Source organism: Budorcas taxicolor, chromosome 5 (assembly GCF_023091745.1).
Source record: "Budorcas taxicolor isolate Tak-1 chromosome 5, Takin1.1, whole genome shotgun sequence".
NCBI lineage: Eukaryota > Metazoa > Chordata > Mammalia > Artiodactyla > Bovidae > Budorcas > Budorcas taxicolor.
The window spans coordinates 163,593,475-163,610,466 of NC_068914.1; the positions used below are offsets into that span (position 1 = coordinate 163,593,475).

At 59.7% G+C, this 16,992-nt stretch overlaps 1 protein-coding gene across 1 annotated transcript in view; it reads left to right on the forward strand.

The window, feature by feature from the left end:
* Positions 1-227: 227 nt before the first annotated feature.
* SHANK3 (SH3 and multiple ankyrin repeat domains 3) overlaps positions 228-16,992 on the forward strand; it is a 49,666-nt gene continuing 32,901 nt past the window's right edge. The window contains exons 1-12 of the mRNA XM_052639484.1: positions 228-512; positions 833-1,036; positions 1,849-1,920; positions 3,831-3,939; positions 4,015-4,166; positions 4,259-4,426; positions 4,503-4,619; positions 4,954-5,031; positions 5,808-5,874; positions 11,541-11,808; positions 14,696-14,898; positions 15,911-16,024. Coding sequence (XP_052495444.1) covers positions 228-512; positions 833-1,036; positions 1,849-1,920; positions 3,831-3,939; positions 4,015-4,166; positions 4,259-4,426; positions 4,503-4,619; positions 4,954-5,031; positions 5,808-5,874; positions 11,541-11,808; positions 14,696-14,898; positions 15,911-16,024 — 1,837 coding nt within the window. The remainder of the gene's footprint in view (positions 513-832; positions 1,037-1,848; positions 1,921-3,830; positions 3,940-4,014; positions 4,167-4,258; positions 4,427-4,502; positions 4,620-4,953; positions 5,032-5,807; positions 5,875-11,540; positions 11,809-14,695; positions 14,899-15,910; positions 16,025-16,992) is intronic.

A 16,992-nucleotide genomic window follows, 5' to 3' on the forward strand; every position in this document is an offset into this window, starting at 1 on the left:
GCCCCCAGGGTCCCCACCCTGCTGCGCGGCCCTCGCCCTTCTCACGGACCCCCCCCCTCCCCACCCCGGGACCCCAGACAGTCGCCTTCGCCCTCGCCGGCCCTGAGCGTCCCGGCCCCCGCCTCCGGCTCAGCCCCCTGCCACCCCCGCTTCCCTCCCGGCTCAGGCCCCCTCCCCCCGCCGCCCCCGCCCCCGGGGAAGGCAGGCGCCGAGCGGAGCCGGGGCCGATGCAGCTGAGCCGCGCCGCCGCCGCCGCCGCCGCTGCCGCCCCTGCGGAGCCCTCGGAGCCGCTGTCCCCGGCGCCGGCCCCGGCCCCGGCTCCCCCCGGCCCCCTCCCGCGCAGCGCGGCCGACGGGGCTCCGGTGGGGGGCCGGGGGGGGCCGGGGCGCGGCGAGGAGCCCCGGGGCGCCCAGCTCCCGGCCGCTAGCGGCCCCGGCCCGGGCGCGGGGATGGACGGCCCCGGGGCCAGCGCCGTGATCGTGCGCGTCGGCATCCCAGACCTGCAGCAAACGGTGAGCCTCGCCGCCCGGGTCCCGGCGGCACCCTCGCCCCGCTCTCGCGGGCCCCCCCCCGCGCTCCGCGAGCCGTGCGCCGGAGACCCCGGCCCCGGCCACTCGCCCCTCCCCCGCCGCCTCCACCCGGACCCTCCCCGCGGCCGGGCGGGGGCGGGGCCCGGGGAAGCACCGCCCCCGGGGCGAGGCCTCGCGAGCGGGGCGCGGAGGCGGGGGGCCGCGGCCCCCGCTCCCTCGCCGGGACGCGGGCGGCGCCCCGGGCCTGCGAGCCCCGCGCTGGCCGGGCGGCCGGATCGGCTCACGACCGCGCTCCGCTGCAGAAGTGCCTGCGCCTGGACCCGGCCGCGCCCGTTTGGGCCGCCAAGCAGCGCGTGCTCTGCGCCCTCAACCACAGCCTCCAGGACGCGCTCAACTACGGGCTCTTCCAGCCGCCCTCCCGGGGCCGCGCCGGCAAGTTCCTGGACGAGGAGCGGCTTCTGCAGGAATACCCGCCCAACCTGGACACGCCCCTGCCCTACCTGGAGGTGAGCAGCGGCCGGGGACGGGCAGAGCCCCCGAGCTCCAGAGGGCGCGGCAGCGAGGGGCACGAACGCGGGGAGTTAGTGCGTACGGGGCGAGTGAGTGAGCCGCGTGCAGGCGCGCGGTCAGCAGCACGTGCGGCGGGGTGTGAGCGGGCGTGACTGCCCAGAGCGCCGCGTGGAGTACGCCCGCCGCGGGCTGTGTGCACATGTGTGTCTCGTCTTCCTGCCGCCGCCCGTGCAGCTGTCCTAAGGACAGACTAAGCCTTCCTCGTTTGCTCACCTGTTCATGATGTAAAGGCTGTTGAGCACCCTGTGAGCAAGGGGACCACATCCAGTTTGGAGGTGGGGGTGGCAAGTGCAATGGGCTTTGGAACAAGCGTCATGTCGCTGAGCTCAGCTGACTGGGCCTCCCTGGTGGCACAGGCACAGGTAGGCACAGTTCTGTCCAGAGAGGGGCGTCTAGGAAAGTAGGCCTGGAACCTGGTCTTGGAAGAGGACTGAGGTTTCCAGGGAATCCTGGGAGTGGGGGTGAGACAGGAAGGGCACAGCAGGCAGAGGGACTGCTGGGCGTGCGGCACACCTGCCCTCGGTGCAGGTCGTGTCCATGGTGTGTGCATGGGCTGGAGAGGCCGGCGGCAGGAGCTTTGTTATGCGGTGATGAGCAGTGGGGCCCTGGCCACACAGCAGTGGGCAGTATGGGGTGATGAGCAGTGGGGCCCTGGCCACACAGCAGTGGGCAGGACTCCATTCCGTGCCTGCTTGCACTTACTCAGTCCAGGTGGGTGCCTTTTTCTGCCTTGTCTTTACCTGAGCAGTTTCGATACAAGAGGCGAGTTTATGCCCAGAACCTCATTGATGATAAGCAGTTTGCAAAGCTTCACACAAAGGTAAGGAGGCAGCCACAGCGAGGGTGCTCGAAGGTGATCTTCTGCACTCCCTCCAGTCCCCTCCCTGCCATGGCCCATGCTCCCCTAGCTCAGCCTTAGCCGGATATTGTGATGTCAAAAATGTCCTTGAAAAATTCCCTTCTTGAGGCCTTCCCCCTGTCCCCAGAATGGCCACCCCAGCCTGGTTGGGCTGGCCAGCTTTGGCTCAGTCTGCTTTCTCCTGTCATCAGGGAACCGGAGTGGGTGTTGGGGGCGACTAGAGGGCCGGATGCAGACTCCAGGCACCATGACTTTGGGGTGGTCGGTCTGGTGATGGGCTCCACTCAGGTCAGACTCTCGCTGACCCCTCTGGTGGGCCCCTGGCTACGGGGTGGAGTGCAGTAGGGTGCAGTGTCTCTGCGGGGGCGACGTGAGCAGATGTGGTTGTTGAGGGGAGCTGGGTTGGGGTGGGGAGAACAGGGCATCTGGGACTTAGTGGTCATCCAGTGCGAGGCACTTGAAATTAGGCATCTCATTATTTTTTTTTCCTGGGAGGAACTATTATTATCCCATTTCATAGATGAAGATACTGAGTCCCAGACAATTTAAGTGACTTGCTTACACCTCTGCATCCAGAGATGTTGGGGTTGAACCCAGATCTTCTGACTCTGGGGCCCTATTCCTAGGCCTACCTGTGGGGTATTTACTCCTGGGTACTGTTGCTAGGAGGGTCTGACCCCACATGCTCTTTGGGGGTCACCTCCCTGCCTCCTCTGAATGTAGGAGGGGCAGGGTAGGTACCCTGGCCCTTTCCATAGGCAGACTCCCTGAGTTCCCACCCCCGGTTCCCGTGGGCATTTGCTTGCTGGACGCTTCATTGACAGTCTCTGGGGCCTACGAGAGGGATCTGCACATTCCCCCCTGTGCCCCAGTGACCCCCTTGTGACCCCGGAGTCTCCGGCCAGACCCCTCTGCTGCCTTGGTTCCGTGGCTGGGCAGAGACTCCCTCACTGGTCTTGGCATAACCCTTTACCCTGGACTCCTCCCAGAGTTACCTCTCCTCTAAAGCTGACCTCAGTGACCCGCAGGACACCGATGACTCTTGACCTTCAGTGAGTCTCACTTGAGTTTAGGATGAGTTTCAACTCTGTGCCACAGCCCCGTGTTTCCTGCCTGGTCTCCGGCCGGCCCCCAGCTCCACACTAAGCCTCCCGCCCCTCATGCCGGTGGGGCCGAGGTCTTTCCGCTCTGAGCGTCCTTCCTCCCATCCCGTCGTCCTAACCCGCCAGAGGGCATGCCCTCGCGTGGGGCTGTCCCCACGGCACCTGTCCTCTTTCTGATGCGTTTTGTCTCTGGAGGGGCCTCAGGCCGGGGCACCTTGCCTGCTGCAGGCAGCACTGTAGCAGCGGCGGGAGCTTAGTGAGGCTTTGCCAAGTGCACTGGGGCGCGACTGGGTGAGTGAAGGAACAGCAGTCAGAATCACCCTGCAGGAGGGGCACCTGGCAATAGAGGAGGGCCCTGGAGCTGGGCCCTGTTGCGGGGTGAGCTCGCAAGGAAGACGCACCGGAGAAGGAGCATGCTACCCTGGGAGCGGGGTGCGTGCTGCCCCTGGCCGGCTCCTGCCCACGTGGCTTCAGGCTTTTCCAGGCTGGACAGCTTGGGGCATCAGGGCCAGGGAGAGAGGCCAGGGCAGAGGCTGAGGCTGAGGGAGGGCCTCACTTAGCTGGGCTGGGAGGGTGGGGAAGGGCCCAGTGGAGCTGGGACTGGGGCTGCAGTGGAAGTGTATGGTCAGGGTACCGTGGGAAAGGGAGAAGGTCGTGGTGTAGGCTGGCAGGTCCGACTGAGGGGCGCGGCAGTTCCCTGGGTGACGTGGGTGATGGCCAGAGGATTGTCGTCAAGTGTGGGCTGATTAGGATGGTTGGCTGTTCCAGGCGAACCTGAAGAAGTTTATGGAATACGTCCAGCTGCACAGCACGGACAAGGTGGCCCGTCTGCTGGACAAGGGGCTGGACCCCAATTTCCACGATCCTGACTCAGGAGGTGAGAAGCAGATGAGGGAGGGGCACCGTCTGGGAATGGCCAGGACTGTGACCTCCGCCTGTCCCTTGAACCCAGAGTGTCCACTGAGCCTGGCCGCCCAGCTGGACGATGCCACCGACCTGCTGAAGGTGCTGAAGAACGGCGGCGCTCACCTGGACTTCCGCACGCGAGACGGGCTCACGGCTGTGCACTGCGCCACGCGCCAGCGGAACGCGGCCGCCTTGACGGTCAGTGCAGGCCCGGCCCTCGCCGGAGCGTCTTGTGGCCCGGGAGCGGAGAGAGGCTGGCCTGGCATGAATACTGAGGTTCTTGCCCTCAGACCCTGCTGGACCTGGGCGCCTCACCGGACTACAAGGATAGCCGTGGTCTGACGCCCTTGTACCACAGCGCCCTGGGTGGGGGGGACGCCCTCTGCTGCGAGCTGCTCCTGCATGACCATGCTCAGCTGGGGACCACCGACGAGAACGGCTGGCAGGAAGTCCACCAGGTAGGCGGGGGCGCAGGGGCAGGGCCCCGGGGTCGGCCTGTGGGTCCGGGCTCCAGCAGCAACGCCCCTCCCCCAGGCCTGCCGCTTCGGGCACGTGCAGCACCTGGAGCACCTCCTGTTCTACGGAGCTGACATGGGGGCTCAGAACGCCTCTGGGAACACAGCCTTGCACATCTGTGCTCTCTACAACCAGGTCGGTCTGCATGTCTGCACACGCGTGTGCACACGGGTGAAGCTGTAAGTGACTACATGTGTGCCCATGTCTGACCCTGTGAGTCACACCACAGTTGCGTGTTCCGCCTCCTGCAGTGAGCCGGGTGGCCTTGCGGTCTGTGTGTCGTCGTTCCCCTGAACACGTGTGTCATACACGCGCACTATGTGCCTCTGGGCCTGCTGAGCCAGGACCTGCACACTTAGACTGACCTGCTCGTGCGCGTGCTACACGTGTGTGTGGTGCACGGGTCGCCGTGGGCCCCGTGTGTGCATGTGTTGCCCCAGCCGTGACCCCTCCTCCAATCTTCCCGCAGGAGAGCTGTGCCCGTGTCCTGCTTTTCCGTGGAGCCAACAAGGATATCCGCAATTACAACAGCCAGACGGCCTTCCAGGTGCGTGACTGTCTGCAGGAGCGCGCCTCTCCGTCTCTGTGGCTCGGGCTTTCTGGGCCTTGCTCTGCTCCCTGTAAAGCAGTGAGGGGGCTCGGGGCCCAGGGCCGTCCCAGGGTGAGGTGGAGGAAGGGAGCGAGCCAGGGCAGTGCCCAGGTCCTGTGAGGGGTGCTCACTGAGAACAGTTCCCTCGGTCCCCCTTCCAGGGAGAGGAGAGGAGGGTCAGAAGGCTCTGGGGCCAGGGGAGAACAGCTGTGGGCTGTGACTGTCCCGTCAGGGGCCTTCACAGGTCACGTGGGGGAACAGGCCTGGCCCGTGACTGTCCATTCAGGGGCCTTCACGGGTCACGTGGGGGAACAGGCCTGGCCCATGACTGTCCATTCAGGGGCCTTCACGGGTCACGTGGTGGAGACCAGGCCTGCCCCGTGACTGTCCATTCAGGGGCCTTCACAGGTCACGTGGGGGAACAGGCCTGGCCCGTGACTGTCCATTCAGGGGCCTTCACGGGTCACGTGGGGAGAGCAGGCATGTGGAGGGGCCATTCCGAGAATGGGCAGGGTGGCCAGTGTGTTCCAGCTTTAGCTCTGAAATTCTTGTGTCCCCGGAGACCCCTCAGTCCCACACAGACTGGGGTGGTGGGTCAGACAGGGGCCAAGGTCTGAGCCTGGGGCCCCCGGCCGAGGCCGAGCCTGCTTGGGTGTTCAGGGAGCCCCAAGGGCTGAGGGGAGGCGAGTCTGTGCTGCTGAGCCTCCCTTCTCCCCCCGCCCCCACGCCCCCAGGTGGCCATCATAGCCGGGAATTTTGAGCTCGCGGAGGTCATCAAGACCCACAAAGATTCGGACGTTGGTGAGTTCTGCCCACCAAGGGCCCTGCCAGTGTGGATCTGTGGGGGTTGTCGGGGCCCAACAGGGCAAGAGGGAGTGGGGTTGTTGCAAAGGAGCCCTGACCCCGAGCGTCTCTTCCAGCTCTCCCAGTGGCCCCGCGAGTGGGCCCTGCAGGGGCAGGGGGTGTGCTGAGCGGAGGGCCTCTGCAGGTGACAGAGGAGCAGCTGAGGGTCACGGTTAGGTGAAGGCTGTGCATTGCGGTTAGTCAGGCCAGCGTGAAGGCTATGGTTGTAATTGTTCAGTTCAGCTCAGTCGCTCAGTCGTGTCCGACCCCTTGTGACCCCGTGGACTGCAGCACGCCAGGCCTCCCTGTCCATCACCAACTCCTGGAGTTTACCCAGACTCGCGTCCATTGAGTTGGTGGTGCCATCCAGCCATCTCATCCTCTGCCGTCCCCTTCCCCTCCTGCCCTCAATCGTAATCATTACCCCTCTGGAGGCAGGGGTCAGCTTAGACTGGAAGCGGGGCTGGAGTTAGGTCAAGCTGTTTCCCTGTGAGGTCGTGCGGAGGGCCAGCGGGGGACATGTGGTAGAGGAGCGCCGCCGCAGACGCTCGGTGCTTCACGTCAGCCGGAAACATAAGGCACTTTGAGTGGCCCGCAGCAACCTTCCTATACAACAGGACCACCTGTATGCCTGTGTGAAGGAGTCAGAGTGCAGTGGTAGGGATGCGTGCGGGGAAGGTGGCAGCCGTCTCGGGACAAGGGGTTCTGAGCGCTCAGCAGCCAGTGCTTCGGGGGGCCCAGCACGTGTCCCCAAGGGAACCCAGGAGCTGCTGTCTAGTCTGAACCTCAGGCCTCAGGGGCCACCCTCTCCCAGGGCAGCGTTGCCTGTGGGGCTGGCCGGGAAGCTGTCCTGCAAATCCTGAGGCTCCCCTCCCCATGTGGAGTGGCTGGGGGTGGGCCTCTCCTCCTGAAGAGAGTATTTTCTGGCCAGAGGCTGCCCCTTCCAGCCATGTGGCCGCAGAGCGAGCCCTGGCTCTGCTCCCTCTGTCCTGGGTGGACAAGGCTTTCTGCCCACGGCCCTCCTGGGAACATAGACTCTCAGGCTTCCCTCTCTGTTGGGACTGCAGAATCTGATGCCTCCATTTTTACAAAGTTTAAAGTGAGAGTGGACAGCAGAGGGCTAAGGCTGGTCCCAGGGTCTGAGTCCTTGTTGGTTCTCATGTGAGGTTATGGGAGGTTATGGTTAGGACAAGGTCAAGTTCATGTTTAAGGAGTCTTTGGATATAGGCTCCCCTGAACAGGCCTGCCGGCAGTGAGGCTTGGTTGTGAGCCCCTCGTTTCCAAGCAGGGTCAGCGGTCTGTGACAGTGGGCAGACCCTGTGCCCTCCAGCAGCGGCAGCCGACGCGTGTTGAGCATGTGACTGAACCGATGAAATGGTGCCGACTTGCGGTCCGGGTTCTGCTTGGGAGAGAACCGTGGTGAAGCCTGGGGTCTGAACTGGGCTGAGAGGCAGAGCAGGGGCTCCAGTGGTGGTCTGGCTGGGGCTGCCGCTTATTTTGGAGGAGGTCGCCAGCCTGGGACCAGCTCGGTTTCTGGATGTGTGGGGCTCTATCTGCTGCTTGTGATGCCACCTTGGGAAAGCGGCTTGGGACTTCTGTGCCTCAGTTTCCTTAGGTAAAATAAAGTCTTTTACGGTTCTTTACTCCTTCCCCCACTGACCTTATGCAGCGTTCGATTCCACGGGTCTGGACTCTGGCAGGTAGCCTTGGTCCAGCTGGTTGGAGGGAGGGTGGGGGCTTGTCTGTGGTCCAGGCTGGGAGTCAGGAAGGCCTCCACTGCCCCTCATCTTTGGACAGAGATGCTGGGGCCCCTGTGGTCACCATTATCAGCTTCTGTCTTTCTGATCCAGGGTGTGCTCACCTGGCTGGGGTCAGGCATTTGTGGCTGAGCTGAGAGGCCACATCAGTTAGGCCCACTGTTGGCATCGGCTCTGCTCGCCACGCGCCCTTACCTGCTCAGATGTCACACATACACTCAGATGACAGCCAGCTGCGCCTGAGTTACAGGGGAGCACATTCTGAGCATTTGTGAGAACGCTCTCAACAAGCCCCCAGTGAGTGAGTGCTGTTAGTCCACTTTTACAGAGGAGGAGGCCCCAGGCACAGAGGGTTAATAGCAGAGCCTGTCTTCAGACCGGAGCGATCCAGAGAGCCACCCTCGTTCCCCGCCCCTCCCCTCGGCGCACGCTCCCTCCGGAGTCAGAGGTTGTGTCTCACCTCAGCTTGGGGACCCAGGTGGGACCTGCACACAGAGGAGGAGCAGCAGGGAGGCTCTGCCCAGCCAGACTTCCTTTCCCTCCAGCACGAAGCCGCCTGGAGGGATCGTGTAGGCTGAGCCCTGTCGTCACTCTTCAGGGGACAGGTCTCCTGGAAGCCTCTTGGCAGCCCCCCCCCCCCCCCCCCCCCCCCCCCGCCCCCAGACTGACCCGCAAGAAGCAGGGGCTCTGCCTGGGAGCAGCGACCTCTGCTTCCCTCCCTGCTGCCTTGGGCTGCCTCTGGGTCCTCAGGCTCTCCTCCCAGCTCTGGTGTACACACTCTGAAGCACACTGCTCACTGACTTGTCCCAGACTGCTTTTGAAGAGTGCCCTAGGAAAGTGCGTCTCACTTTGTAGTGTACATTTGAGTCACCCAGGGATCTAGTTAAATGTAGATTCTGACTCAGAGGGTCTGGGTGGAGCCCGAGATTTCCTAAGGAGCTGGAGGTGAGGCTGCTGGTCTGCATAACCAGACTCTAGAATAGGGCTTGGCAAACAATGTGCCCAGGCCAAATCCAGCCTTCTGTCTGTTATTTTAATCGAGGCTTTAAAATCAACGTTTAAATTTCAGTTAAAATCAAATTCATGTAACATAAAATTAACTATTTTAAATTGAATAATTTAGTGGTAGTGAAGACAATCACAACCAACTCTATTGAATTCCGTAAGATTTTCATCATCGCAGATGGAGACTCTGTGTATATTAAGCAATTATCCCAGGCTACCCTCTCCCTCAGCCCCTGTCAACATTAACATGCTTTCTGCCTATATAGATTTACCTACTCTGGATATTCCATGTAAGTGGAATGACGCTTGGTGTTTGGCTTCCTTCAACAAACTGAAGCATGCTTTCCAACTTAGTCCATATTGTAGGAGGGATCACTGCTTCAGTAGTTTTTATGGCTGAATAATATTCCACTGCTTGTGACATCTTGTGTATCCATTCACCCTTTGGTAAACATTTGAGTGGTTTCCACCCTTTGGCTATTGTGAATATTGTATATGGACATGTGTGAAATGTATTTGTTTGAATACTACTTTCAGTTATTTGGGGTACATACTTAGAGTAGAATTGCTGTGTCATATGATGATTCTATATTTAATTTTTTGAGGAACTGCTAAATTGTTTTTCACCATTTTACATTCCCACCAGAAATGCATGATGGTTCTAAATTCTTCAGATCCTCACCAATACTTGTTATTACCTTAAAAAAAAATATATATATATATATATGTATATATAGCCATTCTAGTCCAAGTGAAGGGGTATCTCATTGAGGTTTTGACTTGCATTTTCTTAACAGCTATTGGTGCATCTTTTCATGTGCTTATTGGATGTTTGTATATCTTCTTTGGAGAAATGTCAAGTTCTTTGATCATTTAAAAATTGCCCATAGAATACATTAGAAAGTGTTCCTTCCTCTTCTGTTTTTTTGGGAAGAATTTCAGAAGGATTTCGCTAATTCCTCTTTAAATGTTTGGTAGAATTCATCAGTGATGCCACCTGATGCTGGACTTTTCTTTGTTGGGAGATTTGTGATGACTGATCCCATCTCCTTGCTTTTTATAGGTCTGTTTAGATTTTCTATTTCTTCTTGAGACAGTTTTGGTGATTTGCGTTTTCCTAGAAATTTGTCCATCTTATCTAGTTCATCTAATTTATTGGCATGCAATTATTCGTAGTATCCGCTTGTATTCCTTTTTACTTGTATAACGTCAGGTAGCGACATTCCCATCTTCACTTCTGCTTTCAGTTGTCTGTGTCTCCCTTCTCTAGTTTTTTCCCTTAGTGTAGGTACACGTCTGTCAGCTTTATTGGTGTTTTTGAAGAAACAGATTTTGGTGCCATCGACCCCTCTGTGCTTCTACTCTCTGATTTGTTCATCTCATGCCATCTCTGCTGTTTCCTTCCTTTGGGTTTGGTTCGCTTCTCTTTTTCTAGTTCCTTAAATAGGTTATTGATTTGAGACCCCCCCCCCTTTTATTTTTGAGACTTCCCTTTTTAATGTAGGTGTTGCAGCTATAAATTTCCCTTTTCATACCACTTTTGCTGCATCTCATAAGTTTTGGTATGTCGTATTTTTGTTTTTATTTTCTCAAAGTGTTTTCAATTTTTCTTATGATTTCTGTTTTGACATATTGGTTGTTTCAGCGTGTTGTTTAAGTTTTCACACATTTGGGCATTTTCCGGGTTTCTTCCCCCTGCTATTTATTTTGAGCTTCACTCCATTGTCTCTGCAGAGGACACTTTGTATAATTTCAGTCTTTTTAAATTGATTGAGACTTTTTTGGTGACCTCACAAATGAGAATGATGTGTATTCTGCTTTTGTTTTGTGGCGTGTCCTAGATATACCTGATAGGTCTAAGTGGTTCAAGTCTTCTGTGTCCTAACTGGCCTTCTCTCTAGATGCTCTATCCAGTATTGAAAGCAGGGTGTTGAAGTCCTAAATATTACTGTAGAGCTGTCTATTTCTCCAAATATATCAATGTTTGTTTCTATATATCCTGATGCCTTGTTATGTTACATATATGTTAATAATTGTTAATCTAGTTGACAGTTGACACTTTTATCAAATATAATGTCCTCTTTCTCTCTTAATACTTTCAAAGTCTATTTTGTCTGATATTAATGTCGCTACTTAGATCCCTTTTGGTCACTATTTACATGAGATATTTTCTTTTATCCTTTTATTTTAAGCCTACTTGTGTCTTTGGGTCTAAAGTGACTGTTTTGTAAAAGCATATAGTTGGGTCATGTTTTAATCACCATCTGCTATTTAAATAAAGTTTTATTGGAACTCAGCCACACCCATTTGCTCATCTATATTATTTGAGGCTGTTTTCACACTGCAGTGGCTGGGCTGAGTCCTTGCAACAGAGACTGAATGGCTTGCAAAGCCTGAAATGTTTACTGTCGGATTCTTTACAGATGTTTGCCAACCCCTGGTCTAGAATATCTCTTTCACAGTTTCTCTGGTGATAGTCAACTGCAAATAGTTCCATAGAGCGGTAGTCTGCTGAGGTTTGTCACATGTGGCCGGTTTTTTGTTTCTCTGGAAGCCTGTGAGATGGGCAGTTCCGAGAGCAGATCTAAGCAGTCCCGAGACCTCATCTGGCTGACAGGAAGGGCAGGCTTTTACCTCTGAAGCTAGAGTTAGAGGCAGCTTGGTATGTGACCCTGCCCTCTCCCACCCATCCCAGCTTCAGTCCATAGGGTGATCAACTGACCTGTTCTGCCTGGGACTGAGGCAGTCCTTGGGACAGAGGATTTTACTTTTGAAATCTGGAGATACCAGGCAAACCAGGAGAAGCTGGTTCCCTAATCTGGCCGCCCGGAGTCTCACCTGTTCCCCCTCCCCCCACCCCAGTGCCATTCAGGGAAACCCCCAGCTACGCGAAGCGGCGGCGGCTGGCTGGCCCCAGCGCCCTGGCCTCGCCTCGGCCCCTGCAGCGCTCAGCCAGTGACATCAACCTGAAGGGCGAGGTGCAGCCGGCAGCTTCTCCTGGGCCTTCGCTGCGAAGCCTCCCCCACCAGCTGCTGCTCCAGCGACTGCAGGAGAGAGACCGGGACCGGGATGGGGACCAGCAGGACGGCGGCGGCCCTGCCTCAGGCAGGGGCAGCCAGAGCAAGATCAGGTAGGAGGAGGCGGGCCTGAGCCAGGAGGGGCCGGCCTGGGGCGGGCGAGTGGCAGGGAGAGGCCTGCTCTCTGCAGAGGCCGGGCTCTGCAGGGATGAGCTGAGGCTTGGGTGGGGGCCACCCAGGGTGGGGAAGGGAAGGTGGTGAGGTCCCCGGGCCTGGGGCAGGCTCCCCCACACTGAGCTTTATTTGCAGTCAGACTTGTGCTGAGGGCAGTGGGCAGCTGCAGGAGGGTGCTGGGAGGAGAGGGTCTGGTCAGACCTGTGGTTTAGAAAACTTCATGCCAGGGAGGAGGATGAGGGCTGGGATGAGCCAGGGCTGGGTGAGCTGTGCTAAGAGGTTAGGGACTGGTGCGTCCTCTCCATGCAGGCTCCAAATCCATAGGTGGACTCCAACCGTGTTCCCAGAGGAGAGTTTTGGTGTTTCCCCAACCCTTCTGGCCTCCATGGTTCTCCTCTTTACCCTCACCATGAGTGCTGGGATCCTGAGAACCAAGGACTTGTCGTTCCCAGAACTCACAGCAAAAAGCCTGGGCTCGAGCCCCACTAGACTCTTGGGCTGGAAGCCCACTGAGCCGAGCAGTGGGAGTGAAAGGTGGTTACTGGCTCTACAGACGGTCGGAGTCCAGCGCACTGCTTGCACCCGCTGCCCGTGTGGCCTTGGGCACATGAGCGAGCCACTTTGTGCCTGGGTTTCTCATCAGTTAGGCGTGACTGATCCTACCCAAAACATTGCCTTTGGGAAGCCTTCTGGAGCCTGGTAGTGAAGGCTCCCTACTTGGACCCCTGGCCCACAGCACAAGCCGGCGCTGCTGATTAAGGCCTCTCCGCTCCCCACACCTTCAAGGAAGGAGCTGCAGTTGCCCCAGAGCCGGTCACATAGAAGGTGCTCCGGAGACATGTTGGATGAGAGAGTTACATAAATAGCACTTTGTTTCCTCAGTGACAGCTGGGCTGAGCAGCATAGTGTGTATCCTCTCACTTAACCTTGACCTTGTATGAGGCTGTGCTCTATTTCACAGATGAGGGTCCTCACACTCAGGTCGGGTAAGGCCACAGAGCTAGGGAGCAGCTTAACTTGCCCCCAGGTAGACCTGATTCCCAGACTTGCTGAGTGGGAGCGTTCAGCGGAGGGCTTGCGGTGCAACAGGAGCTTATAAAAGCCATTTCTTCCTCTGCTGCTGTCCCCGCTCATACAGCCTTGACCTGTGATGTCGTCTGTCTTTCTGTGTGCCTACCCAGACTGCAAGGCTATCTGTCCTGCCCCAAGGCACTTCAGTTCTCCCCCCTCAAATTTTGCATAGCCCTGTGGCTAAAAGAACAAGCTTTGGGATGGTTCAGTTCTGCAGAGGCTGCTCCTGAGTTGGAGCTGTGTGGAAGCCCTGCTTTCATTTGGTTTTTGTATATTCACTCATCCTTTTAGCAAACACAAACTAAGACTTGCTCTGGGTGGGGCTGCAGCTGACTGCTCTGTGGGGAGAATAGGATTTTTATTACTCTTTTTTCAACAAACATTTAGTAGGTGCCTAGGGTGCCAACTGTGGTGGGGGCTAATAGCAGGGAGTTCTAAAAGTCTCAGGACACTGACAGCTGGGGCCCAGGGCTCAGAAGCAATTAAGTGGGGAGTGATCCAGGTAAGGGAGCCTCCCAGTGAGCGGCCAAGACGGGGCTGAGGAAGTTTGGCGCACTCTGGAGGGAGAGGGCCTCAGTGGGAGATCACCTTTGGTTGCAGGAGAGGAAGTGTCTTGAGTTTGAGCTGCTGTCGGTGGGGGTGGCATAGAGGTGGGGGAGGTGGCGCCCCCTCTTGGCAAAGCCTGGCCTGCAATGTCAGAGTCCCCACCAGCATCACAGAGCAGGGCAGAGAAGGCTGTGTGCGAAGCTGAGCGGTAACTTCACAGTTGGCTAGACGAGCAGGAGTGGGATAGTTGAGGTGCTGGGAACGGCCAGGACAGAGAAGGGAAGGCACCAGCCGTATAACTGAAGTGCAGCTAACTCTCGCCTCCGAGAGTCTGGCTCCTGGCGAAGACTGTGGACGTTGCTGCCCAGGTGCTAGGGAGCCGGTGCAGGCCTCTGAGCAGGCGAAGGCTGAGGGCTGAGGCCTCGGGCTTGGTGCCCAGGCGGTCAGCGTGGAGACGGCATGAGCATCCGAGGCGGATGTCCGGGAGGAGAGGACCCAGGTCCAGAGGGGGATTCGGGCGCCCAGCACTCGCGGCGGCCACGGTGTGAGGTGGCCGAGGCCCTAGCTGGAGGGGGGCCGCGGGCCCGCCGGGGGAGCCCCTCCTGGAGGCGAGGCGAGCCCTGAACCGGCTCTGAGACGCTCTTCTCCAGTCCGAAGCCCCTTCGGACTTCCTCTCCCGGCCGGCCTCGCCCCCCCCCCCCCGCCCGGTGTCCCCGAGCTTCCTCCGTCGGACCGACCCCTCCCCAGCCTTCCCCTCCGCGCACCGTCTCGTCCTCCTCGGCCCGGCGGCCTCTCCCGCGTCCGGGCCGCGGCGACCGGGCCGCAGGGGGAGAGGAGGGAGCCCGGCCCGCCGCCCGCAGAGGGAGGAGCCGGGCCGCGGAGGAGGCGGGGCGCGCGGAGCGGCCGCGGCATGGAGCGAGCCCGGCGCGCCCGGGAGCGCAGCCCCGCGGCCCCGGAGCCCTGAGCGGGCGCGGCTCGTGCGCTGGCGGGAGCGGGCCGGGCGCGGCGGCGCGGCCCATGGAGCGGCCGCGGGCCGGGCCCCCGGCGGGCGGGCGGGCGGCGGCGGGCGGCGGGCGGCGGGCGCTGCGGCGGCGGCTGCGGTGAGGCCGGCGGCGGGGCCGGGCCGCGCGCCATGGAGGCCCCGGGCGCCGGCTTCGCGTGCCCGCTGCCCCCCGGCATCGCGTCCGTCACCTACGTGTTCGTCTACAGCCCGAGCGGGCCCGGCGGCCCCGGCGGCCCCGGCCCCGCGCCCGGCCCCGGCCCGGCGCCCCCCGCGCCCCCCGCGCCGCCGCCCCGGGGCCCGAAGCGGAAACTTTACAGCGCAGTCCCCGGCCGCAAGTTCATCGCGGTGAAGGCGCACAGCCCGCAGGGCGAGGGCGAGATCCCGCTGCACCGCGGCGAGGCCGTGAAGGGTGAGGGGGCGCGGGGGGCGGGGTCGCGGGGGGCGCGGCGCCGGGCCTCCCGGGGCGCGGGGCGTTCTCGCGGCCGCGGCGGGCCTGTCGTCAGGGGTGTCCCCGGGAACTCTGAGCCGCCGCGGTCATTATGGGCTGTCCGTGCCGCTGGGGATCCCTTGTGTCGCTGTGCAGGGAGGGCTGTTTGTCTTCTCGGAGCTCCTGTCGTGGGGGCTCCTCTCCGTCCTCCGCCGTCTTGGGCTCCCCAAAATGTCACCACAGGGCTCCTCTCCTCACGGGGGTGTTTCTGGGTCGTTCTGGAGGCTGGCGGTGTCGGGGTGCTCATGTTCGTAGGACCCTATCCTGTTACAGAGCTTCCTTGAATTCTGGGGTTCCTGTGTCACTTCTGGGACTTTCTTCATCGGAAACGCTTGTGATATGTGGAATTCTCTGCCCCTTCTGTGGGTGTCTGTAATGAGGGGATCCTGTGCCGTGACAAGCTCCTCCCATTATGGGGTCTCTGTTACCACTGGGGTCCACCCCTCAGGAGTACCCTCTGTCCAGGGAGCCTGAGGAAGAAGCAGTCCTGTCGGTCAGCTCTCCACGGTCCATCATGGGGCCCAGTCTCCTGGCCACAGCACAGTGACCCTTAGCTCTTGGCAGTGACCCCTGGCATGGGCACCAGAGCAAGGATGAGAGTTGGTTCAAGAGCAGGGGGGAGAGCGGGCAGGAGCAGGACTGTGGCCCCTGCCTCTGCCTCCCGCCCCCCCGAGTGTGTCCATCTGCGCACCTCTTTGTCCCCCACATGCCCATCCTGTGCTGTGCCCATCTGTTCTTTCCTGTCTTCCGTGTGGGTCCCAGAATTTTCCCAGGGAAAAAGCCAGGAGGATGGAGGGAGGGGAGGGAAGAGAAGGAGAGAGACGGGAAGGTTGGGTGGTGATAGTGGAGACGGTGGTCGGGGGCGGAGGGCGGCCAGGTGGGCTCCGGCTGCGCCCCCCTGCCCTGACAGCCTGTCTGGCTTCTGTCCCCCCAGTGCTCAGCATTGGGGAGGGCGGTTTTTGGGAGGGGACCGTGAAAGGCCGCACGGGCTGGTTCCCGGCTGACTGCGTGGAGGAGGTGCAGATGAGGCAGTATGAGGCCCGGCACGGTGAGTGACCCCCGCTTCCCTGGATGGCTCCTGAGGGTCCCTCCTCTTCCAGCTTCCCATTGCTCTTGCTTGGAGGCAAATCCAGATTATATTCACAGAGAAAAGACTAGAACCAATTCACACACACAGAAGTAGATGCAAACTCGTGTACATGACAGACGTGCCACGTAGCCCACACTTGCCAACACACTCGTGCACATCTGGACCCTGGGCAGCTGTGGAGACACTTGTGGCATGCCCGCAGCATGCACTCGTGTGAACGTGCACCAGCCTGGGATCCCCCATGCGGCCCTCGTGACCACAGTCCTCCCCAGACAAGGTTCTCCCATCAACGCTGGGTACTTGGAGTGTGTGACCGCTGTGTGGCTGGCAAGCAAGTAAAGAGGTCATTGTGAGAAAAGAGGCGTCATTCCAAAGTGGACAGATTGTCCAAGTGGGCAGTGCAGGGAGGCCTGGGCCAGCCAAGAGGAAACGAGGCCAGCTAGGCCCAGAGGGGCTGTCATGGGTGCCCCGGGGCCAGGATGGTCTAAAGGCAGCAGGTGGGGGACAACTACATCCTTAGCCGGCAGGGAGGACGTGGGGGCAAAGGTCGTGGCTCCTGGGGCTGGTGAGCAGCCTCCGTGTGACCCGGCTGGTCACCTGCACCTCCAGGAAGGAGCCCTCTGGGTGCTGGGATGTGAAGTGATCTTGCCAGTAGAAAGGAGAGAACTGGTCCTTTCAAACCCCAGCCAGAGCTGACTGCAAGCCCTGGAGGCCTCTCTACCCACGGGTATTTCTGGCCCCAAGAGCTACTGGGACAGGGGAGCCCCCTCCTGAGTGGTGGCTCGTGGTGGTCACTAATGGTGTGTCTGGGCCCAGGGTGCACACATCTGTCTTTCTGCACACGAGGGGCTCAGACCCAGCGTTGCCATGCTTCCTTATCCTGGGTTGAGAATTTCCCCAGGGCAGCCCACCCCATGTGGCCTGGG